The sequence below is a fragment of the Saccopteryx leptura genome, chromosome 2 (genome assembly GCF_036850995.1).
Source record: "Saccopteryx leptura isolate mSacLep1 chromosome 2, mSacLep1_pri_phased_curated, whole genome shotgun sequence".
NCBI classification, from domain to species: Eukaryota; Metazoa; Chordata; class Mammalia; order Chiroptera; family Emballonuridae; genus Saccopteryx; species Saccopteryx leptura.
In genome coordinates, this window is record NC_089504.1 from 286,019,596 (window position 1) to 286,043,338 (window position 23,743).

At 49.1% G+C, this 23,743-nt stretch overlaps 1 protein-coding gene across 7 annotated transcripts in view; it reads right to left on the bottom strand.

The window, feature by feature from the left end:
- SEMA4A (semaphorin 4A) overlaps positions 1-23,527 on the bottom strand; it is a 31,511-nt gene extending 7,984 nt beyond the window's left edge. Inside the window, exons 1-10 of one of the 7 annotated variants that reach the window (XM_066362210.1) lie at positions 23,365-23,527; positions 13,743-13,910; positions 11,839-11,999; positions 10,225-10,287; positions 9,870-9,968; positions 9,532-9,637; positions 8,602-8,718; positions 8,081-8,205; positions 7,752-7,924; positions 6,587-6,740 (exon numbers count right to left, since the gene is read on the bottom strand). In XM_066362210.1, coding sequence (XP_066218307.1) covers positions 6,587-6,740; positions 7,752-7,924; positions 8,081-8,205; positions 8,602-8,718; positions 9,532-9,637; positions 9,870-9,968; positions 10,225-10,287; positions 11,839-11,999; positions 13,743-13,881 — 1,137 coding nt within the window. In that variant the 5' untranslated portion in view covers positions 13,882-13,910; positions 23,365-23,527. Of the gene's footprint in view, positions 1-6,586; positions 6,741-7,751; positions 7,925-8,080; positions 8,206-8,601; positions 8,719-9,531; positions 9,638-9,869; positions 9,969-10,224; positions 10,288-11,838; positions 12,000-13,742; positions 13,911-14,685; positions 14,917-16,116; positions 16,265-16,293; positions 16,315-18,718; positions 18,740-19,013; positions 19,131-23,364 lie in introns of those variants that run through there. The other 6 variants (XM_066362209.1, XM_066362211.1, XM_066362212.1 and 3 more) reach the window with 6 other exon arrangements.
- Between the last annotated feature and the right edge of the window lie 216 nt (positions 23,528-23,743).

Consider the following 23,743-nt stretch of genomic DNA (forward strand, 5'->3'; position numbering starts at 1 on the left):
TGCCAGGGCCCAAAATTACATCTTTTAGTATTCATACAGTTGCTAAAAATCACCTCTTACTAAAATCTCCATATAGTAATAACAACTAATGCCATAGGTAACCTAAATAAATATCTAAGCTCTTCTGCTAAACAAAATAAAATAAAACCTATGAGTGTGACCTTTTTGCAAAAAGGGTCTTTGGAGATATAATTTAAAATCTCAAAATGAGCTCATTCTGGATTATGATGGGCTCTAAATCAAATAACAAGTGTCCTTATATGAAAAGTAGAGGAGACACATAGAGGAGATGGCAAAGTGATGAGAGAGGCAGAGACGGGAGTGAGGTGTCTATAAGCCAAGGAGCACCAAGGACTGCCAATAGCCAACTGAAAGCTAAGAGACGCATGAAACAAATTCTCTCTCAGAACCTCCAGAAGGGTTTTGATTTTGAACTCCTGGCTTCCAGAACTGTGAGAGAGAATAAATTTCTGTTGTGTTCAGCCACCAAGATTGTGGTAATTCAGTATAGAAGCCATAGTAAATTACAGATGAAATTATATGATGTCCAGAATTTGCTTCAAAATAATAAGGGAGGACGTAGGTGAAGTATAGATGAAACAAGTTTGACTGGCTATGGGTTGAAGCTGGCTGATGGGTATATGGAGGTTCAGTATACCATTCTGTCTACTTTGGATATCTTTTTCTTTTTCTTTACAGAGATAGAGAGAGAGTCAGAGAGAGGGATAGACAGGGACTGACAGATAGGAATGAAAAGATGAGAAGTATCAATCATCAGTTTTTCATTGCGACACTTTAGTTGTTCATTGATTGCTTTCTCATATGTGCCTTGACCGTGAGGTACAGCAGACCGAGTAACCCCTTGCTCCAGCCAGCGACCTTCGGTCCAAGCTGGTGAGCTTTTGCTCAAACCAGATGAACCTGCGCTCAAGCTGGCGACCTCGGGGTCTCAAACCTGGGTCCTCTGCATCCCAGTCCGACACTCTACCCACTGCACCACCACCTGGTCAGTACTTTGGATATCTTTGAAATTCTCCATAATAGAACTTTTTTTTTTTTAAGATTTTTACTTTATCAATTTTTTTAGAGAGAGAAGAGAGGGAGAGAAAGACAGAGGGGGGCAAGCAGTGAGAAGCATCAACTTGTAGTTGTTGTTTTTTTGTTTTTTTTGAGGGGGGGTTTGTATTTATTTTTCTTCTGAAGGGGAAACGGGGAGGCAGTCAGACAGACACCTGCATGCGCCCGACCAGGATCCACCCGGCACGCCCACCAGGGGGCGACGCTCTGCCCATCCGGGGCGTCCCTCTTGCAACCAGAGCCATTCTAGCGCCTGAGGCAGAGGCCACAGAGCCATCCCCAGCACCCAGGCCATCTTTGCTCCAATGGAGCCTCGGCTGCAGGAGGGGAAGAGAGAGACAGAGAGGAAGGAGAGGGGGAGGGGTGGAGAAGCAGATGGGCGCTTCCCCTGTGTGCCCTGGCGGGGAACTGAACCCAGGACTTCCGCACACCAGGCCGACACTCTACCACTGAGCCAACCGGCCAGGGCCAACTTGTAGTTGTTTTTTGTATATGCCTTGACTGGGCAAGCCCAGGGTTTTGAACCTAGGGCCTCAGTATTCCAGGTTGATACTTAATCCACTGCACCACCAGAGGAAAAATAAAACTTTTTTTTCTTTTTTTTTTTACAGGGACAGAGAGAGAGTCAGAGAGAGGGATAGATAGGGACAGACAGACAGGAATGGAGAGAGATGAGAAGCATCAATCATCAGTTTTTTGTTGCGACAGCTTAGTTGTTCATTTATTGCTTTGTCATATATGCCTTGACCGTGGGCCTTCAGCAAACCGAGTAACCCTTTGCTCGAGCCAGTGACCTTGGGTCTAAGCTGGTGAGTTTTGCTCAAGCCAGATGAGCCCATGCTCAAGCTGGCAACCTCGGGGTCTCGAACCTGAGTCCTCAGCATACCAGTCCGATGCTCTATCCACTGCGCCACCGCCTAGTCAGGCAAAATAAAACATTTTTATAAAAGAAATATTTAAAGGTCAAAAAAAATCTGTCTGCCAGGCAAAATAAAACATTTTTATAAAAGAAATATTTTAAGCTAAAAAAAAAAATCTGCCTAACCAGGCAGTGGCGAGGTGGATAGAGCATCAGACTGGGATGCCGAGGACCCAGGTTCGAGACCCCGAAGTCGCCAGCTTGAGCGCGGGCTCATCTGGCTTGAGCAAAAGCTCACCAGCTTGGACCCAAGGTCACTGGCTCGAGCAAAGGGTTACTTGGTCTGCTGAAGGCCTGCAGTCAAGGCATATATGACAAAGCAATAAATGAACATAAATGAACAACTAAGGTGTCGTAATGTGCAACGAAAAACTAATGATTGATGCTTCTCATCTCCCTGTTCCTGTCTGTCCCTGTCTATCCCTCTCTCTGACTCTGTCTCTGTTAAAAAAAAAAAAAAATCTGAGAAATTATATATTTTAGCAGAAATTTAAAATCTGAAGGATTAGAAGATAAAGTTGAAGCACTCGCCCAAAAAGTAGAACCAAACTAAAGCCTTAGAAAATCAGAAAGGGTTTGTGCCTGACTAGGTGATGGTGCAGTAGATAGAGTGTCAGCCTGAGGACCCAGGTTTGAAACCCTGGGGTCGCCGCTTGAGCACAGGTTCACTAGCTTGAGAGCCAGGTTGCTGGCTTGAGCATGGGATCAGAGACATCACCCCATGGTCGCTGGCTTGAGCCCAAAGGTCACTGGCTTGAGCCCAAAGTTGCTGGCTTGGCTTGAGCAAAGGGTCACTGGTTTGGCTGGAGCCCCTGGGTCAAGGCACATATGAGAAAGCAGTCAGTGAACAACTAAGGTGCCGCAACTATGAGTTGATGCTTCTCATCTCTCTCCCTTCCTGTCTGTCTATATGTATGTCTCTTTCTCTAAAAAAAAGAAAAGAAAAGAAAAGAAGAAAGGGTTTTAAAAGTTAGAGGACCAGTCCAAGAAGTCCAGAAAGAAGAGAAAAATGCCCTGGTGGATTAGCTCAGTTGGTTAAGAGTATCATCCCAAAATGACAGGGTTGTGGTTTCCATCCTAGTCAGAGCACACACGGGAAGCAACCAAGGAATGCACGACTGAGTGGAACAACAAATGCTTCCCTTCCCCTCCCCTCTCTATCCCTTCTTCTCCCTGTCTCTCTAAAATAAAATCCAATAAAGGCCCTGGCCAGTGGCTCAGTGGACAGAGTATTGGCCTGGTATATGGACATCCCAGGTTCAATTCCTGGTCAGGGAACACAAGAGAAGTGATGTGACCATTTGCATCTTTCCCCCTTCCTCTCCCCCTTCTTTCCCTCTTCAGCAGTGGCTTGATTGGTTTGAGTGTGGCCTTGAATGCTGAGGACAGCACCACTGGAGCACATTAGCCTCAGGTGCTAAAAATAGCTTGGTACTCGAGCACTGGCCCTAAATGGGGCTGCTGGGTGGATCCCAGTCAGGGCACATGCGAGAGTCTATCACCCCTTCTCTCATCTAAAAAAAAAAGAAGAAGAAGAAGAAAGAAATGAAAATAACAAATATCCATGAAAATTAAGCCCAGGTCAGATAGCTCGGTTGATTGGAACCTCATTCTGGAGCCTGAAGCTTCACTGGTTTGACTCCCTGGTCAGGGAACATAGAGGAGCTCGATGTTCCAGTCTCTCTCTCTCTCAAAAAAAAAAAAAAAAAAAAAAGAGAGAGAGAGAAATACACTAACATTAAAATGTCAGCCTCATGAGAAAAGGGATTTATTTTATTCACTGCTGTATCCTCAGTGCCTGGAACAGTGGCAAGTGGTCTCAGAAAATATTTGTTGAATGAAAAAAGAGGAAATAGTCCAAGAAAATTTCTCAGAACTGAAGGAACTAAATTTCCGGCTGAAGGGGCAAATTGAATGTCTAGCACAATAAATGGACAGAATCTCAACAAAGCAAAATATTGTAAAATTTCACAACAGTCAGGAACAAAGAAAAGACCCTACAAGATTCCTGTAAGAGCCTGACCAGGCGGTGGCGCAGTGGATAGAGCGTCGGACTGGGATGCAGAGGATCCGGGTTCGAGACCCCGAGGTCGCCAGCTTGAGTGCGGGCTCATCTGGTTTGAGGAAAAGCCCACCAGCTTGAACCCAAGGTCGCTGGCTCCAGCAAGGGGTTACTCGGTCTGCTGAAGGCCCGCGGTCAAGGCACGTATGAGAGAGCAACCAATGAACAACTAAGGTGTTGCAATATGCAATGAAAAACTAATGATTGATGCTTCTCATCTCTCTCCGTTCCTGTCTGTTTGTCCCTGTCTATCCCTCTCTCTGACTCTCTCTGTCTCTGTAAAAAATAAATAAAAATTAAAAAAAAAGAACATTAAAAGATTCCTGTGAGAAAAAACCAGATAAAAAACCAGATGACATTCAAAGAGTTAGGGATCAGAAGAGCTTTGGGCTTCTCAACAGCAGCACTGGAAGCTAGACGATAATAGAGCAAGCCTTCAAAGTTTTTAAGGAAGATTATTTCTATTCTAAAATTACATGTACCTAGCCATACTGTCAAAAGTGAAAGTAGAATAAAGACATTTTCAGATATTCAAGGTCTCAGAATATTTTACTATAATATTTCCCCATCTAGAAATCTACAGACTATCATCCACTAAAATAAGGAGGAGGAAGAAGAGTAGGTGGAGGAGAAGGAACAGAAGCCATGAAATGCAAGAAACATGAGATCATCACAAGAAAGGCAAAAAGAAAGAAGGAAGGAAGGGAGGGAGGGAGGGAGAGAGGGAGGGCGGGCAGGAAGGGAAGGAAGGAAAAGAAGGAAAGGAAGGAAAGGGAACAGCCAAAAGGATGAAGAAGAGAGATTCCAAGATGGCAGATTCCAGGATGGCAGCTTGTAGATGGCAGCAGTAGACAGGAAGGAGTTGAAACTATTGGAACACCTAACAGGTCTGTCTTTAGAAGAGATTCAGATAATTTAGTAAAAGTTTGGGGTTGGCTGCTCTGCTTATGGAGTAGCCACTCTGAGTCTCACTGCTTCACCAATAAACTAACTCTCTTTCACTTAAAAAATAAAGTTTGGGATTAAAGATAAGAACTTAGAAAATAAAGCAAGCAAAGAAACATCAAAATAATTACTAACCCCAGGGAAAATAAAATATTATGCAAAAGGAAAAATAATCATGGCTTGCTACAATACTTGGCTAATCTGTAAAGGATAAGACTCATAAATATTAATCTAACCAAAGGGGTGGGTGCACTGGTGTGATGGGAAGGCAGCTCTGGAGTGAGGGATGGGGGAGCCCTGATTTGCTGATTCCTGTGGTTTATATTCCCACATGATCAATTTCAAGTTACCAATGTAACGTCACTGGACAGGAACTTGGAAAGAGATGTGCAAAAAGAGTTTTTGCTAGTTGCTGCAAGCTAGCTCTAGCACACCACTGGGTGGGGAAACATAGTTAAATTCTCCCCTTCCAGAATGGGAATTCAATAGATACTGCTTGAAACTGAAACATCAAGCTGTAATAATAAGCCTTGTCTGTGGTGGCGCAGTAGATAAAGCATCAACCCAGAATGCTGAGGTTGCTGGTTCAAAACCCTGGGTTTGCTGGGTCAAGGCACATACAACCATCAATGAACAACTAAAGTGAAGCAACTATGAGTTGATACTTCTTGTTCCCCCACCCATCTCTCCTTTCTCTGTGAAATCAATAAATAAAATCTCAAAAAAAAGATGTAATAAAAAAGTATATTATTTAGAGATATGGAGATAAATACTAAAAGAATTGAAGCTGAACCTGATTGGCATAGTGGATAGAGCATCGATCTGGGACGCTGAGGTCCAAGGTTCAAGACCCCAAGGTTGCCAGTTGAGTGCAGGTTCATCAACATAATCCCAAAGTCACTGGCTTGAAGCCCAAGATCGCTGGCTTGAGCCCAAGTTCGCTACCTTAAGTAAGGGGTCACTGGCTTGGGTGCAGCCCTTGGTCAAGGCACATATGAGAAGCAATCAATGAACAACTAAAGTGGCGCAACTATGAGTTGATGCTTCTCATCTCTCTCCCTTCCCTTCTGTCTATCTCTCTCTCTCTTGCACGTGCATGTGTGTGCATGCTAAAAAAAAAAAAAAAAAAGAAAAAAAGAATTAAAGCTGGTTTTCTCCAGAAAGGAAAAAGTGAAGGGTAGGGGGTAGAATAGGACTGTTTCTTGTAACCAATCATGTAAATCTATATGATCCTTGAAATGGTGTACTCTAATCAAAACCCAAAAGTTAAATAAGAAATGCAGGTGAAGATGCTCTCAGCACAGCCCATGCTCCTGTTTCCTTGGTGAGATACCCAGGTGTTTGGTATGTACTTAGCTGGGATGGAAGGGAGTGCTCTATGTGTAGGACGGGACTGGACATGTGTGAAATGTGGGCAGCTGGACCTGGTGTATATCTGAGCAGATAGGACTGTTGGTGGCGAAGAGGAGCACTGACATTTATTAGGAATTTTTTATGCCAAGATAGGTACTTTGATAAATGCATTATGTGTGTGTCTCTGTTGGGGAGAGGGGGCTTTGCTCAGTGTGGAAAATGGTACTCACGCTGCCTGGCCGAGGACTGATATCATCAGGGACATCATGAGTAGTCCATCGTGAAGTTTCTTTGTTTAATTCCTTGTACTTCCCCTCAAAGACACGTTTGATATCCTTGAGAGAGAAGGCACAGACAGCGGAGCTCCTGGTTCCGCCGATCTGCCTGGAGACAGCCAGAGGGGACATTGTCTATGATCTCCTCACTTATATCAGGAAGCACCCCCTCCAGCCCTGGCCCACCCTTGGTGAGAAACCCAGAAGGGCAGGAATGTGGAGTGTTGTGTCAGCCTCAAGCTGCCTTTCCTTCTCCTAGTTGTGGTGTTAAGAGCTAGGAGGGTCCTTGGCTTTGGCCCATTTCAGGATCTGAAGTGTGATTATCCTTAAAGAGAATTAACTAGGGCTTAGGCCCTAGGGTTACCCATCAGAGAGGCAGTGTAACCAGTTCCTGACAGGCTCCAGGTGAAGCTCTCATCCTGGAGGTCCCACAGATTCCTGGTCCTCAGAGAATGAACCAGAGCCTGACCACAAGACTATTTTTATTCCTTCAGCCCTGGTCTGTGGAGACAGGTCTATTTTCCCTGTTCTCTTTAATTTGACTGTGGCACACATACATACCTGACCCTGTTTACACCAGATACCTCTGCTACCTGACACGTTGTCAGCAGGTATCTAAAACACTGTGGAGTCAGACCACAGCAAATCAGTTAACCTTTCTTAGCCTCTAAGCAATGGCTATATTTTTTAGCTTATGATGCTAATGGTGTTTCCTTTCTTGCTCTGGCCATTAAGAAGCTCAGAGCTAAATTTGTGACTGGCATCCAGAGACTGCATAAATGACAAACATTTGTAATGTGTGGATCCTATCCTTGACTTCTCTTATTCTCCCTTTATTCCCATTTCCTTATTGGTTTTTTATTTTACTTTATTTTATTTTAATGGCTGCGTTTTGTAAGCTGCCTCCTATCCTTTTTGGAACCAGGCAGCATATAAACTAATATCTCTCTAAGCTTTATTTTCCCCCACCTACATGGAGGGCATAAATCTACTTCCTGAGAAGTGGTGACGATCTGTGTTCGGCTCACGTCAGTTCCTACCCCTCGTGGCCAGTGAGGGCATCCTGGGCGCTGGTCTGAGATCTCGCATTTAGCCCCCACGTTCCCACCCAGGGGCTCACCATTGAGAGGTGAAGACTGCGTAGACTTGGAGATCGGTGGAGAAATTGGCCGGCAGCAGGACCGCATGGCGGATGACGTTAAAGGGCAGTTGCCCGGGCTGGGTGCATAGCAGTTGAGCCTTCAGGAAGGTGGTCCACTTCTTCTGCAGCAGCCTTTCACCGCCCACGTCGTTCTAGGGGACAGGCTGAGTCAGGGGCACCTCCAGAGCAAGTCCCCGCCCGCTGACCCGCCTTTCCCCCTCTACAGGGTAGTAGGCTCTCAGCCCCGCCTCTGCCATCTCCCTATTGGCTCCTCCATGTCAGCCCCGCCTCCCGCCCAGGCGGCGGACCTTACAGACTCTGGCCACCCGGGATGTGTGGAGCTTGTGGAAGAACTCGAACTCGCTGGCTGTTTCCTCAAAGAAGAAGTAGACGACCTGAGTAGAAGGGATGGCTGCCACAAAGGAGGCGTCCGCTGCGACGGGGTGGGGGTGGGGGTGGAGAATGGAGGGGAGAGGCAGATAGGCTTAGGGATTGAGCACTTGGATGCCCTGGGATCCCCTTGGTGAAAACCCTTAGGTTGTCTCTGCAGGCCAGGAGACTGGATGCCTCGGGCCCCACAGCTGATCGAGGGTGGCCATCGGGTGGACGGGTGTGTGTGTGTGTGTGTGTGTGTGTGTGTGTGTATTATTACCTCTTTATTTAGATGAGTACGAGAGCTTTGTCTCCTTCTCTGCTATACCCCCAGCGCCTAACAGTACTGCCTTGAACGAAGTATGCGTTCAACAAATGAGAGTTGAGTGAATTGCCAAATCTCTGGGACTCGGAGGAAGGGGGCCAGACCTGTACTGGGTGGGGCTCAGGTTCTTACGTTGCAGCCAGCGGAGGAAATTGTCTGTCTTGAGGACAGGCTGGGATCCCAGCGTGCGGATCAGGATGGGCTCACTGCCCAGGAAGTTGTTCATGGTGCCCGAATAGAGCATCCCATCTTGGTGAGGAAGACGTGGGGAGAGACATTATCAGTTGGAAGGTGTCTTGTACCCTCAGACCTGTCTGAGTCTGGGGCTAGCATTCACATAGTCTCATTCGTTCTACACCTTCCTGGGGAGCTCCAAAGCCCACCTCACAGTCCCCAACTTGAGCACCCCACTCAGGTCCTTCTGCCCACAGAAAATGGCCAACTCTCCTGGCTTTCTGTGTTTGGGCACTTTTCCAACCATTTTCTAGCTACTCCCCAACACACCCAGCTGAACCACTTGCCAAATAGAATCACTCATTGTTCCCAGAAGGTGACTGTGTTTGCTGCTTCCACACCTTAAGTCCTACTCTTTTCCCCACCCATCTACCTGTCTTTTTAGGTCCCACTCAAAAGCCAAAGGCCACCTTCTTTAAGAAGCGAAGTTGGGAAGTCTGTAATGGTTTGTGTCTGGGAGAGCACAGGGCTGTGATTTCTTCTTAAGTTGTTAGAACAATGCCTGGCATACCACAGGAGATGTTCACGCAGTACCTATTTGTTGAAGAATTGAGTGAATCTCATGCCTCTTTTCTGCCAGAGATTTTCTAGACCCTGCTGCCTATGTGTATATCTCCACAGCCATTTCTCTTCACCCCCTTTGTAGCAGCTTCAGCAGGAGCTGGCAGTGGGTAGGGTGTCTGATTCTCCCTCTGATCTTATGCTCTGAGGCTCCTGGATTTCTCTCTCTCTGTCCTCTGCCTTTCAGGAAAGTCTGTCAGATTCCATATGTCACAGAGTGACCTGGGAAAGCAGATGTTGGGATGGACCAGGGAACCTGATACTCACCTACCAAGACAGCTGTGTGCTTATGGGCAGGATCAAAGGGGCTTTGGCCTTTCCCCTCCACAACCTTGTCCTCCAAGATGGGCAACAGGTGGGAATTTTGAAGTCCCTACAGTGGGGGAGAGGATGGGAGACTAGAACACTAGAGTCTCACATCTGGAAAATGAGGGGCCTGAGGGAGGAAGGGAAAGGGACATAGAGGGAAATTGGTCTGGGGCCAGGAAGCCCATGAGGGTTTTGCATCTAGAAGACCAGAGGTCTCCACTGTTGCAAAGCATGGGCTAGGAGTAGAGGTGAGGAAGGAGGCGTGGTGCCTAAGAGCTGGGTGCCAGGTAACTCACAATGAAGGTACAAGCAGGGCTGAAGGCGAAGGTGCCGCAGGTGTAGAGGTGGGTGGCATTGAAAGAGACCAGGACACGAATAAAGTTGAAACACTGTGTCTGGAGGAGATATAGAATTCAGGCCTCCAGGCCACTTGCCCCAAACTCCTGGGCTCCCAAACTCCAAGGCCCCTCACTTTCTAGTGGGGAAAATGGCTGGGCAAGGCTGAGGCAGTCTGTATATGTCTTCATAGAACATGATGCAGGCAGTAATCATGCAAACAAGCAGCCTCTGCTGCCTGCATCACCTGGGGTGATGGTCTGGGGGAAACCAGGGTTCTCGACTAAGAGCCCCTAGATCCCCACCTCTCCTTACCTCATTGCTCTTCTTCTTTAAGACACATTCACTCTTTTTTTGGTCACTGGCCGGCCAGGATATCTAAAGTGGGGAATTGGGATGGGGGAGATGAAAGGGATATGAGGTGTTTAGCTCTAGCTCTGACTTGCCATCCCCTTCTTGGCTCTGGTGTGAAATAACCAGCAGGCGTGGTGGTTGGTGACCTGCTCATAGGCTATAATAACATCAGTTGGTGACCAGAACAATTACTCTAATAATACTGTTATTCATTAGGATGTAGCTCCATGCTAGAACATGGCCTGTGAAATCAGACCTGAGTTGAAATCAGGCTCAGCCATTTACTAGTTGGGGTGATCTTTGTCCAGTTTCACAGGCTTTTGGAGGACACAACAAGGTGGCATATGTAAAGCGCCTAAGGCAATGTATGGTATTCGGAGCAGCAGTTGTCAAACCACACATTTCCTAGAGAAATTGTTTAAAATGTCAGCTTCTAGGTCACACCTCAGAGAATCTTCTTTTTTTTTTTTGAGAATCTGCATTTTTAACAGGTATTCTGTATGTGATGTGGCCCACAGACTGTACTGAGAAACACAAACCATGGAGATGCTCCATAATTGCTAGCTCTCTCCCTCCCTCCCCTTTTCCCTTCCTTCTCACTTTCTGTCTCACATGATTGTCACCAATACTCACCATGGGTAGGGTGACAAAATTTAACACAGAAGCTTCGGTGATTTCTCCCAGTGGGTGGATATCACATTATTGATACAATTTGCGTCAATGTTTCTCTCATGTGTCAATGATTTCCATCTTGGCCATTTTAGCAATTAATATTATTCAACCAGTAATCATTAAACCAATGAATAGTAAGGCCACTATAGTATTTCTTGGCTGTTGTATAGACCAGGTATACATAACAAGAGTTGTTGATTATTGCTGAATATAGTTTACCCTTGAACAACACAGGGATTAGGAACACCAACCCCTTGCACAGTGAAAAATCCACAGATAAGTTTTGAATCCCCAAAACCTAACTACAGTTTGTCCCTCAGTACCCATGAGGGGTTGGTTCCAGGATCTCCACAGGTGCTTTTAAGTCCCTCATATAAAATGGGGTAGAACAATTTATATAGTCCACCCTCTGCATCCATGGATACCCAGCCATAGATCAAAAATGCTGATTGAATTCGTGGATGGGAAACCCGGGGTTGCAAAGGGCCAACTGTATATTTATTGGAAGAAAAATCTGCATAGAAGTGGACCCACATAGTTCAAAACCATGTTGTTGGCCTGACCTGTGGTGGCGTAGTGGATAAAGCGTCGACCTGGAACACTGAGGTCGCCGGTTCAAAAACCCTGGTCAAGGCACATATGGGAGTTGATATTTCCTGCTCCTCCCCCTGTTCTCTCTCTCTCTCTCTCTCTCTCTCTCTCCCCCCCCTAATAAAAATGAATAAATAAAATCTAAAAAATTAAATAAATAAAAAAATTAAAAAAAAAACCCATGTTGTTCAAGCGTCAACTATATAGATAAGAGAAATGGGGCAATTTTTCACCCATAGGCAGCCCTGGCACAGGGCAACTGCTAGCCCCCTCCTCACTCCCAGTCCACTCCGTTATCCCTGGCTTCCTCACCATGTTCTTTAGCTTTGGCACACCTGGATCCTGGATATTCAAGGCCAGAATGGCCTCTCGGGCCCCCACATAGAGCGTACTTCCATCACCACTCAAGAGCAGAGTATCAAAATCCTGGAGGCTCTTCTGGTGGAAGAGGCTAAGAGCCCTGCGTCCATCCCCTGTTGGGAGAGGTGTGATGGAATGAATGAGGAGGGGCTTGTGGGCTGGCAGCTGACCACTGACATCAAAGTGGAGGGGAAAAGGTTGGCAGAGGGTACTCCGCAGACCTGGGCAGCTGGACCCATTCTCCATCAGCAGCTCCCCTTTAACTCCACCCTGCTGGCAGCCGTAGGAACTTTGTGGACTGAGCCCACAGTAAGGAGGAGAGATAGCCAAAGACCGGGTAATGACAGCCTGGCTAGAGGAGGGTGGCCCACACTCAAGAGACAGACAAAGGGACAGGAAATAAAGTGAAGCACAGGGATGCTCTTCCAGGCCTGGGAGCTGCGGTGGGGGAGGACACTTTGGGTCCTCACTGGCAGGGGGAGCAGAAGGCAGACAGACAGGAGGATGTTGGCAGCCACACGCAGGAAAGCTAGACACAGGAAAGGCTGTGTCAGAGTAGCTGTGGGTTACAGGGTCCCACTCACCAACCCCACTTCCGTCCCCTTATCTACTGCAGGAAATTTCCACCACTAGAATGATGGCCATAGGCTGAACAGAAAGAAAACATCTTTCTTCAAAGGGCCCATGGGCATGCTTGGATGTCACCTGGACGAGGAGGTGAACCTTGGTGGCTCATCTAGGTCCTCCCTATCACCTTGGCGTAGTGATGGGTTATGTGTGCTCCTGTCCCTCTGGCCATCAGCAAGGGGGAAGGAGCTTCTCAAAACCTCTCTCAAGGGCACATTTGCACTTTTTCATTAGACGATTGACTGCTCATTGTTACCTTAGAAGGCTCAGAGTCTTAGATAGGACCAATAGGAGGAGTTCGGGAACAGTGTGTGGCCAGGTGCTGGAAGGGCCAACCTCCTCCAGAACTGTATAACCCCTCTGTTACAGAACTGTTCCCTCTGTAGTATGACTGTCTCATCGTTCATTTGCTTCTGCTTGGGCTATAAGCACCTTGAAGGCAAGAGCTGAGTCTTGTTTATGTTGGTAATCCCAGCACCCAACACAGAGGAGGCCTCTCCATCAATGAGCAGCATGCATTTTCTTTACCACATTGCCCCAGAAAGATGTTAAATGCCCACGATCCCCTGCCCCCCCCACTCCTACTCCTACAGGGCCATTGTCCTTCCCTGAATCTTCTTCCTGGAGGTGAGAGGATCAGCAGCCCCACAGCCTCAGTAAAAAAGCAGTTAAGCTGTGCCCACAGGGTTCTGGGGCTTGTACCACAGTTAGGCCACCACAAGTTCTCACACCCCCGGTGTCCATGGTACTAGATACAGCATGGTCCAGCAGGGTTGGCATGGGCCTGGAGTGACCTGAGTCATCAGGTCCACAGATGATCCTCTAGCATGGGCTTTGGCTTTGGGGGCCACTTGGGGGCATGAAAGCAATTTCAGGTTTGAGGTGCCCAACCTGATGCTGGTGACATTTTAGGAGGGAAAGAAAAATCACTGATTTTGGAGAATCAGAAGAAGTGATGCCCCCGGTCCCTGGACTCCCAGCTCCTCTTCTCTCTTTCCTCAATCTTTACCCCAAGTGGTTTCATCTCTCACTTCTGTCTGTCTCAGTCTGAATGGCCGTTTCTGGCTCTCTCTCTCTCTCTCTCTCCCTCTCTCCCTCTCTCCCTCTCCCTCCCTCCCTCTCTCTGAGGCTATTTCTCCCTGGCAAGTCTGTTTCTCCGTGTCCATCCCCCCCATCCCTCTCTCTTTCCTCCGTGCCCCTCCACTTGCTGTTGCCATCCCCACACTTACCTGCAGGGTATTTGACCCTGGGCAGGGGTCCCTGCCCACCACTTCCCGTGGTTGTTGTTGGCAGCAGCAGCAGGAACAGTTGTAAGATGAAAAGGCCTAGGAGGCTCCATGGGTCCAGGCCCAAAGCTGGTAGGGCCATGCTCAGCCAGAGGCTGTCACCAGATGGCTCTGAGGAAACAGGCACAGGGGCACTCTCTGGGTAAGCAATCCTCACCACATCCCCCCCAGGGACCAATCAGAGAGCCCCAGACAGCAGAAGTGTGTAGGGAGGGGAGGCAGGGGAGGGGACAGTTTCCTTTCCAGAGGGCCCTCAAGGAGTCTAACCCATCATTTTCACAGGCCCCTGCCAGCGCCTCACTCGCCCCTCTGGGTAGGAGGACACCAGTGGTTCCCCAGCCTGCACTTCTGACCTCTTTTCACCATTCACCAACAGCCCCGCTCTGCCCTTCTCTTACTTTACTCTCAGGGAGGCCCTCCTTGCTATCTGCTCTTTGCCTTTCTTCCTCCCTCCCCTACCTCAGATCCCAAAACATTACCTAGCCTCAGAGGACTTTCTGGGGTACAGATTGTTATGCTCAAATATAAAATTCCTCAGATCTGACTCTTTGAGATCTGTTGATACTTCATCTCATACTTACCCTAGCCCTCCGATGACCCAAGCAGTCAGACTAAGTCTGAATCAGTTGCTCTGACCTTGCCCTAGCCCCAGTTGGGCTCGGGTCTTTGATGCACAGGCCTACCTGGCCCTCTTCTTGTAGGGAGGCAATGAGAACACAGCCCACCAGGCTGGCTAACAGCATTGCCAGGAATGTGTTCCAAGGCAAGGAATGGCTGGCTATCTCCCAGCCTCTGCAGCTGCCCACAGCCTCTTTGGACTCTACTGTCTTTGCATAAACTTCTCCCCAGGACCGCAATCCCGAGCCACCCGTCTCATCTCACGTACCCTTGAGCCAGCCACAGCGTAGAACCCAGGTGTCTGGACTCTTGGGTGAAGGCGCCATCCAAGAGAAGGAAGGTGAGTGGGGGTCCAGGCCCCAGAGGCGAGGGAAAGAGGTTCAGCTCGGCCGTGCCGGGAGTGAGACCCTCCAGGTACCCATCGTGCCAAAGTCAGCAATGGGAGCTCTGGGCGAGGGAAACCAGAATTTCCACCTCTCGAGTTATGACAGATCCCAGCCTTGGGCGGAAGTTGGTAGATTGGGAGGGGAATAAAAAGAGACACACCTTTCTCTTTCCCCCTCCTCTCACCTCTGTCTATCCAGAGAGTTTAAAAGGCCAGAAAGCTTCTAGGTCATTTCAGCCATTTCTCTGTTCCTCTATCTATCACATCACATCAAGTCTAACAAGGCTAGTAGTGGTTTCTATTCTTGCTCAAGATTTCCCAGACGGGAGACATGACATTATCTTTCACATTCCTTTTTTTCACTTACCCACAAGGTGGGGTCTCTCCACTCCTGCCTACTGGGAAGTCCCTGAAGTGGTCTAACCTTCAAACCTCAACTTCCAGCTGAGCCATAGTCTTTTTGTTTCGTTTTGTTTTTTAAGTAGGAAGAGGGGAGACAGAGAGACAGACTCCCACATGCGCCCCGACCGGGATCCATCCAGTAACCCCTGTCTGGGCCAATGCTTGAATCAACTGAGCTATCTTCAGTGCCTGAGGCCAATGCTCGACGAATTGAGGCACTGGCTGCAAGAGGAGGGGAAAGAGAGAGAAGAGGGAGGGGGAGGGGGAGAGAAGCAGATGGTCGCTTCTCATGTGTGCCCTGACTGGGAATAGAACCCGGACGTCCACATGCCGGGCCAATGCTTTATCCACTGAACAAACTGGCCAGTGCTAAGTCTTTTAAAAAATAAAACAATTGCAGCCTGACTGTTGTTGGTGCAGTGGATAAAAGGTCAACTCAGAACACTGAAGTTGCTGGTTCAAAGTCCCAAGGTCACTGGCTCTGAGTGCAGGCCCATTAGCACGGGGTTGCTGGCTTGTCCACACGATCACAAAGCTTGCCAGCTTGAGCCCAAATGTCACTAGCATAAAAAGCCCAAGATTTCTGGCTTGAACAAGGGGACATTGGCTTGGCCCCAGTCAAGGTGTGTATGAGAAGCAATCAATATACAAATAAAGTGAAAACACCTACAAGTTGATGCTTCTCACTCCCTCTCTCCCTTTCTGTCTCTCTCTCAAAATACATACATACATACATACATACATACATAAAACAATTGTATTCGGCTCTTATCCATGAGTTTGCTAAGAGCCTCCCATGATCTAATCTCCATCACTCTTAGAGCAGCATCAGGCCCAGAAAGTTTCCCAGCTGAGCTTATACCTCAGGAACATACTTCTGAGGCACCCAAACTCCCCATGGTGGCTGCTTACCCCTTCCTGATGGCCCCAAGGGGAACTTCATAATACAGGATTAAAGAGGCTTCTGGCACCAAGGGCTCCCTGACCCACAAAGGGGGTTGTTTTCTGCCCACTCAGTCCAAGACAGCTGACTGCTGCTTAACGAGCACAGCCATGGCAAGGCAAGTCCGACTCCAATAAATAACCCACCTCCTTCTTAAGTGCACATTCCTCACTGTCAGGAAGTCCTTCCCGTAGCGTAACTTCCTTCCACCTGTCACAGTGCCAGCCTGCGGGGCCATGGTACAGCCCCAGCTATTCCTTAGGAGCTATTCCTTGTCAAAGGCGGCTCAGCCTTCTTTCCTTCTCCCTCTGTTCCCGTTTTCCCATAATTTTCCTGAGGGTTGGTGTCAGCCAGACCCCTCCTGACAACTGTTTCTTGTCAAGACTTGCCTAAGACTCCCTCAGACTCTCATGGAGGCTCTCAGACAAAGTGTTCCTGAATCTCAGAATCAAGGGGAACTCCCACACAGACCCCACCTTCTGTGTCTCCCCAGCCCCACTCAGATTTGGGAACCTATCCTGCCCCTGGGCCTCGCTGCTTGAACAGATCGGCTTATCTGGGTCACTGGGAGGTGTTCTGTTGGGGGAGTGTATAGTAGGGGAGAACGTTTCAGCCCCACCCCGCCAGCCTGGTGCCTTGGGCTGGCCTCTCTGGAAGTGTTAGATTAATGCCCAGCCCCTAGTTCTTTCTTCTCCAGAGACCCAGGAGTTCTCCTTCGGGCTCCAGGCCTCCTTTCCCCGTCCCTCCAGCCAATATGAATCCCTCACATTATCAGGCTGTGGTCTACCCAACAACTTTAGCAGATAGATACCACCAGGATCCCATTTTACAGATGAGGAAGGTTATCAAGGAGTTCACACAGCTAAAAGCCAAGTTAAACTCAGATTAGCCTCAGTCAAAGCTAATCCTACACAATCTACACTCTCTCCAGAGTCCTACTCCTGCCCCAGTCCAGGAAACTCAGCCTCTTGAATGGAGAAGGCAAGTGGGTGGGGAGCAACAAGCTCTAGATGCTGAGTCTGGGCTAAGAAACAGTGTCTCTGGCATGACTCCTGAAACCTCTGTGAAGAAAGTCCACGGAAGAGCCTGGTGGGGAGGCAGAACTGCCTGCCCCCTACCCACTGACCCTCTTGCACTAGAGGCTCTGGAATCAAAGTAACACTGCCATCTCCCTTGCTGCAGCTGGCAGAGCCCACAGCCAGGCTGGCTTCATGGGCACATGACTTGAGCAGTCACACAGGGCCCCATGCTCAAAAGGGCCCTCACTTCATCTAATGCTCTACTGCGGCCATATTGAAAGTCTTTTTATTTTTTTATTTTTTTTATTTATTCATTTTTTTAGAGAGGAGAGGGAGAGACAGAGAGAGAGAAGGGGGGGAGGAGCTGGAAGCATCAACTCCCATATGTGCCTTGACCAGGCAAGCCCAGGGTTTCGAACTGGTGACCTCAGCATTTCCAGGTCGACGCTTTATCCACTGTGCCACCACAAGTCAGGCCTATATTGAAAGTCTTGATCATTTTTGAACAAGGGGCCCCACATTTTCATTTCTCACTGGACCCCATAAGTGATGTGGCAGGTTCTGCCTGCAGCGTCAAGGAAGCTGTAGGCAGAGAGGTCCCACCCTCTCACTGTACAAATGAGGGAACCAAGGCCAGGGAGGGGAAGTGTCTTGGCTGGGTTCAGGTCAGGCAGTGGTTGGGGTGGCACGGTGGTGGGTAGGGGTCAGATGTTCAGGGACCATGCTGAAGAGGCAGTGCCATTTCATAGCTCCACTGTGAGGGTTCCCCACTTTTTTCTCCCCATGCCTGAGAGCCCAGTATAAGGACCCTCACGACAACAATGCTGAGTTCAACCCCCCAACCAGGTATTCCAGGGACTCCTCCCGGCAGCCTCTAGATCACATTAAACAGTAGCCACTTCCTGCCAGGCTTTCTGGCCCAGGATAAAGATCCAGATGTGGGGGTGGGAGGGGAGAAGGTGATGTTACTCCTCATCCCCACCTCATGCTCACCCCAGGGCTCTGTTTTTTCTGCACCCCTGGAACATGGATACCTCACTGAGGGGGCAGCTCCTGGGGCCAGGAGAGAAGCCACTCAGGGCTCCACTCAGTAGGTCCAACGTCCGCTTTCCCCTCTCCCTTCCAGTCTCAGAGGCAGCCCCAGAAGAGCTCAGTCCTGGAGAATATCAGCTTCCAGCTTCCTTTCCTTAGCCCCACCTGCCCTGCCCTCCTTTTATGATGATAAGCAAGTTAAAACAACTTATATTTATTAAGTGCCTACTGTGTGAAAAGCGCTAGAGATGTCCCCAAGCATCTACTCTCCCAGGGTCCCCCCACCTCTTCACACCCCTGCTGTCTCCCAGTTTTCTTGCCACCTGCCCAGCTCGACACCCCCTTCCTTACCCAAGCCTCGGAGGTTTCCTCCTCCAGTCTGACTAGTGCTGGAAGGCTGAGCTGAATATCGCACACAATGGCCAGACCCCCTCTGTCTGCCCCTTCCTCAGGGCAGAACCAGCTCCAGACAATGGCCCGCCCTCATCTTTCTGAACTATCAGCTCTCTTGCTTCCTTACCTGGAGCTTGGGGATGCTGCTGCGTTTTCGTCCCCCTGGAATGCCAGACTCGCGGTCTCCGTCTCCCGGTGTTTAGTCCCTGCCACACCCCCGCCCCCCATCCCAACCCCATCCCACCTCACTGGTCCTCAGTCACCATGGCGACCACATTCTAAGTGGGAGGGACTACAATCTCCCCATATTCTTCCTCCTCCTACTCGCGTCCCCCTGCACCCCACCTTCTGCAGCGTCTGGATCCACATGTGAAGGAGGCAGTACTCTAGATGTGGGGGGAGATAAGAAGAGGCACACTAACCCCTGGGGATCATCGTTCAGCTACCTTGCCCACTGTCAGGCAGGCACCACCACACAAATGTCCGCAAGCTGGGTTCAGGGTCAGCTGGGGGCCAATTCCACTATGGTGAGTCCCTCTGGGTTTCCCTCTTCCTGCAGTGTATATGCAGGTGGTCACACCTGGATGCCAGCCAGCCTGACCCCATGCAAATTGAGTTTGCCAATGAAGAAGCAACTGAACATATAAATATCTATGCAAATAAGCTAGGAGACAGGGTCTCTTCTCTGTTACGAAGGCTAAGAAGCCCTCTTCTATGAATAGCCTGGCTTCTGTGGGAAGGGGGCCACCTCCAGGTTCTGAGTCTGCCGTTCTTCCTCAGCTATCAAGAATATGACTTCTCCAGAAGCCTTTGACTAACCCCCTGAGACTTATTAGGAGGGGAAAGTTTGTGCTGTAAGAAGAGGGATGGAGGGAAGAGTTTAGAATGGACTTCCCAAAGGTCTAGACCAGATAGGGATAAAAAAGAGACAAACATGAGCTGAGTCCTTTCCCATCTGTGAAGGAGCTGAGGCCAGCAGGGGTCTGGGTGGGCGCTTTGGGAGCTGGGCCTTGGGTCCTCTCCTACCCCTGATCCTGAGCAGCCCTAGTTACCAGGTCCCTGCCTTCACTGGACTTCTTTACTGATAACATGAGGAACTGAAAAAGCCTTTTTCAAGTTGGCCTCTCTCAGCTTGTGGGCAGAGGCCCAAGGGTGTGAAAGAGGCATTATGGGACTGGGCAGCAAGATTCTTGGGTCCTAGGCCGTGTTGTGTGATCCTGGGCAGGGGGTTTGCCCTCTCAGGTTCACATGTGTAAAATGGCTTTGCAGCCTACCTGGGAGCAGCTTGGCTTGTTTCTAGACTAGGAAGAAGGAAGTGAGTGTCCTGGTGCCGCCTCAGACAGAGGGTTTCACAGGCTATGTTCGGTTCCCTTTTAGGTCTGGGTTGGGGTGATGGGTGAGCATTTCCACCTGGGGTGGGCAGGGAGGACATGACATGTATTGAAAGCAGAAGTGGACTCTAAGCAGAGCTGCTGTCACATCCTCCACCACTCCTGACTCCATCCTTTTTTTTTTTTTTTCATTTTTCTGAAGCTGGAAACGGGGAGGCAGTCAGACAGACTCCCGCATGCACCCAACCGGGATCCACCCGGCATGCCCACCAGGGGGCGATACTTTGCCCCTCTGGGGTGTCTTTCTGTTGCGTCCAGAGCCATTCTAGCGCCTGAGGCAGAGGCCACAGAGCCATCCCCAGCGCCCAGGGCTATCTTTGCTCCAATGGAGCCTTGGCTGCAGGAAGGGAAGAGAGAGAAAGAGAGGAAGGATAGGGGAAGGGGTGGAGAAGCAAATGGGCGCCTCTCCTGTGTGCCCTGGCTGGGAATCGAACCTGGGACTTCTGCACGCCAGGCCGACACTCTACCGCTGAGCCAACCGGCCAGGGCTCTGACTCCATCCTTGCTGCCCTCAGCACCTAGGCCTTGGGGACTCGGAGGGTGCCTGCTTATTCAGGCTCTTCTCCCCCAAGACTGGGAACATGGTAGCAGGGGAGGAAATCACTTAGAATCGAGATGACAGGGACTAGAGGAAACTGAACTAGTGTTGTAACAGGAAGGAAGATTTCACACCCAAGGGATGTCCTTGGGTCCCTGCCCTCCCCCCATCTGCTTCCCTTTTAGGGATAATGGACCCAGGCTCTGTAGCAGAGTTGGAAGGGGCTACATTTCTGAATACTCCAAGGGAGTCAAGTGAGGGAGCCTACAAGCTTCCTGGGGCTCCACTTCATCCTGGGTTTTCTAGCTGAGCTTCTGGGAGCCTCTTCTAGCCTTGACATATGAAAATCAAAACCTCCAGGAAGGTGCTAAGTTGCCCTGATGAGGGAGCAGGGACCTCGTCTGGATGGTAGCTATGGCTGTAGTTGGAAACTTGCTGCAGTAAGCTGAACACACAGCTTCTCTGTGTCCAGTCCTCTGGGGTGGAGAAAGAGGGAGAGTATTTCTGCAGTCTAATCCCCATTTCTCCTACTGCCTCACACACAATTCCATTTCCTCTGCTTGGCTGAACCTCAGTTTCCCCACCTGTGGAAGATGGGGTTTCAGGGCCCTCTGTCTCTTATTGCAGGAGGGAAAGGGAGTGACTGATGGAGTTTAGTAAATGAGGGTCCTGTGAAAATGAGATGGGGAACTGAGGCTGAGGAGACCCACACATCCTGCCCCGCTAGGCTCTGGCCCTCAAGGTCCACTGCTGTTCTCCCAGTCTGAGGCCAGAAGACCACCCATCCAGGCACCCCTGTGTTATCCACTGAAGTTGGCACACAGACACTCCGTGTCCACAGAGCTAGGAAACTGGCACCCCCTGCCCCCCATCCCAACCCAGGGACCACAGTCCACCTTCCCCACCACTTTCAAGCCTTACCCCTAGCCCAGCAGTGGAGACCCTAACCCAAGCGTCCAAGACTTCCAGCAGAGTCTGTACCAGGCATGGGGAGGAGCACAGGCGGGTATGGCAGGGTAAGCAGTGGGGGCCCTGCCAGCCCCCTCCATTGCCCCAGTTTCCAGGCAGCTCTTAAAGGAACCAAGACGAATTAGTTTGGGGGAGCTTAAGAGGGTGGGTGAGAGGAAAGTGGGTGGTGGGGAGATGACTAGGTTTACCAGGAGCAGGAGGGTCAAAGTAGGGTGCTAACACCTCCTCTATTGCCCTGGAAGCCCCCAGACTCCTCAGTCTAGGCTTTCCCTCATTCCATGTGACCCCTATGTTGGCCACCTAGCTTCTGACTACCCCCTCCTCTATCCTGGTCCCTTGGGCCTCTGCCCACTTCCTCCCACTTCCTCCCCCTTCCCCCATAGTTGTGCCACCTAAGTCTTTGGTGAGAGCTGCCAGCTGGCACTGACTGGTACCAAGTATGGAGAACCAGCCCAAGGATTGTAACGGTCTGATGTCTGGCCCTAGACGGGGCAGGGAGGCCAGCACCTCAGAGTCACTCAAGGGGGATAGGAGCGAGAGGCACCATCCCCTCCCAAGTGCCTCTCCAAGTCTTATTTCCTCTGCTGCTCCAGGGGCAGAATAAGGGGGCGCTGAGGCCCTGGGGAGGCTAAGAGACACTGGGTCCTGGCTCATCCCTTCCCTCGCTTACTTCCTGATAGGTCGTCAGGGTGATGACATAGAAAAGGAGAATGACTTAGACCAGGGGTCCCCAAACTTTTTACACAGGGGGCCAGTTCACTGTCCCTCAGACCGTTGGAGGGCCGGACTATAAAAAAAACTATGAACAAATCCCTATGCACACTGCACATATCTTATTTTAAAGTAAAAAAACAAAATGGGAACAAATACAATATTTAAAATAAAGAACAAGTAAATTTAAATCAACAAACTGACCAGTATTTCAGTGGGAACTATGGGCCTGCTTTTGGCTAATGGGATGGTCAATGTGCTCCTCTCACTGACCACCAATGAAAGAGGTGCCCCTTCCGGAAGTGCGGTGGGGGCCGGATAAATGGCCTCAGGGGGCCGCATGCGGCCCGCGGGGCCGTAGTTTGGGGACCCCTGACTTAGACAGTTACTTATGGCCATGCAGGGGTTGAGGACAGCCAAGAGAAATAGACAGATAAAGAGGGCCAAAAAACCCTGTCTAGGTAGCTCAGTTGGTTAGAGTGTTGTCCCAATACAACAAGATTGTGGGTTGGATCCCCGGTCAGGGCACACACAAGAACCAACCAATGAATGCATCAATAAGTGGAACAACAAATTGATGTTTATTCCCCCCCTCTAAAACCAATAAAATAAATTTTAAAAATTAGTTTTAAAAATAGAGAGGGACAAAGAAATGGAAACTGAAAGACAACAGATGGACAGACAGTGAGACAGCTTAAAACTTCAGTTCTCATGTCACTCCTTGGCTGGAAATCCCCCCTGGCTCCAGAGTGCTCATGGTATTAACCCTTTGAGTAGTAAGAACGTTAATGTCCGTCCTTGTGCCTCCTGACCATCCAGAGTACGATCGTACAAGAATTTTTATTTTTAAAATGTGTAAGGCAACATTAAAAAAAGGTAAATGTATGATCTTCTTGTTTCCATAAATTGGTTATCAAACAAACATGATTTTAAGTTAATAAAACTGTAACTGTAACTAAGTTCATTTTTTGAAAACAAAAACAAAAACAAAACTCACTCCCAGGGGTCAGCGAGCATGAAAAAAACTCACTACTCAAAGGGTTAATTTCAAACTCCGTGGCTGGTGTTCTTGGTCCCCTCCCACCTCTGTAGTGTGGAAGACTCTACACTAGTCCACCTGGACCCTGTCCATCTTCAAGATTCAGTTTATATTATATCTCTTACCTGAAATGTAGCAATGTGGTAATGCCTAGAATTTCTTCTCATTTCTACCTGACAGAATTCTTCCCATTCTTCCATGCCCACCCCAGAAGAACCTCTTCCGTCCTCTGTTAAGCTCTCCTGGATCGCCTCACGGTATTTTAAGTCGCCACAGCATTTCCTGGCAGTCAGGAATCCTGAGCTCCACCACCAGCAAGCTCTCCTCACTGGGTCTCAGTTGCCTCACTCAAAACAGAAATACTGTGCTAATAGGCTGCCCACTAGTGGTGAAAGTGTAAATTGGTTCTATCTCTCTGAAAGCAATTTAGCAACAGGACTCAAAAAATTCTGTAAAAGTGCTCACACTAAGGGATTCCATTTCTGAGTCTATGCATTTACAATA